Source organism: Morone saxatilis, unplaced genomic scaffold, assembly GCF_004916995.1.
Source record: "Morone saxatilis isolate NCDOM2014 unplaced genomic scaffold, NCSU_SB_2.0 Contig10, whole genome shotgun sequence".
Taxonomy (NCBI): domain Eukaryota; kingdom Metazoa; phylum Chordata; class Actinopteri; family Moronidae; genus Morone; species Morone saxatilis.
Window position 1 is genome coordinate 14,051,947 of NW_023339652.1, and position 820 is coordinate 14,052,766.

The 820-nt window shown below is 41.0% G+C and overlaps 1 protein-coding gene across 1 annotated transcript in view; it reads right to left on the reverse strand.

Moving 5' to 3' along the window:
• Positions 1 to 820, reverse strand: part of bcat1 (branched chain amino-acid transaminase 1, cytosolic) — a 9,746-nt gene that overhangs the window by 7,159 nt on the left and 1,767 nt on the right. Inside the window, exon 2 of the mRNA XM_035678154.1 lies at positions 231 to 425. Coding sequence (XP_035534047.1) covers positions 231 to 425 — 195 coding nt within the window. The remainder of the gene's footprint in view (positions 1 to 230; positions 426 to 820) is intronic.

An 820-nucleotide genomic window follows, 5' to 3' on the forward strand; every position in this document is an offset into this window, starting at 1 on the left:
GGAATTGTCATCACACTGGGGGTTTTTAAAATTCTTCAGAGAACTAGCAACTTGCAATGTTTTGAAAGAATTTCTTCTACAGTTTCATCCATCATGCATTTGGTGCAATGTGATATATATATATGTGCTCAACTTCATATTTATTCAATGTTTTCCATAAGTAGTTAGCATGGATAGTAAATCCAACTTAAAAGTAAGGGTAAAGTTTGAACCCTTCCCGGCCAGTGTACCTGTACACTGTAGTGTAGTGCTGAACAGGCTGGGTGGAGTGACAGGTTCTCAAAGGGCTTGATGACTGGAGCCTGCCAGCCCTCAGTCTCACTCCACTCTATGGTCAGCATGTGGTCAGTGAAGACGGCCCCATAGTCGAACTCATCCGGTTTTCTCTTTAGAGAGGAGGACAGCTGGATAACCAGGTCCGAGGCCTGGTTTAAAAAAACAAAGAATGGAACGACAGGGAAAATAGTGACATTTTAGAATAAATCTGAACATTTTAGGCAAGAATCCACCAAGTATTAACATTTCAATTCATGGAGCACTGTGTTCACATTTCACCCAATTATCACCCCCGAAAGGTTTCCTTTACTAAACCTTTAGTTTCCTTTATTAGGTTTATGCATCATGGAATATAGTGGCATGAGGTCACACACAGGATTACAGACTCAGAATCAATCGAAATAGACATGACTTTATTTCTAAAAAGCGACTTATTCAGCCCATCAGGGAAAGGGCAAGACATATATTCCCATGCAATAATTCACATGCATGATGCTCAGAGTAATAGCAATTCACAGCCCTTCTGCCAACAGCACCAGGGTCT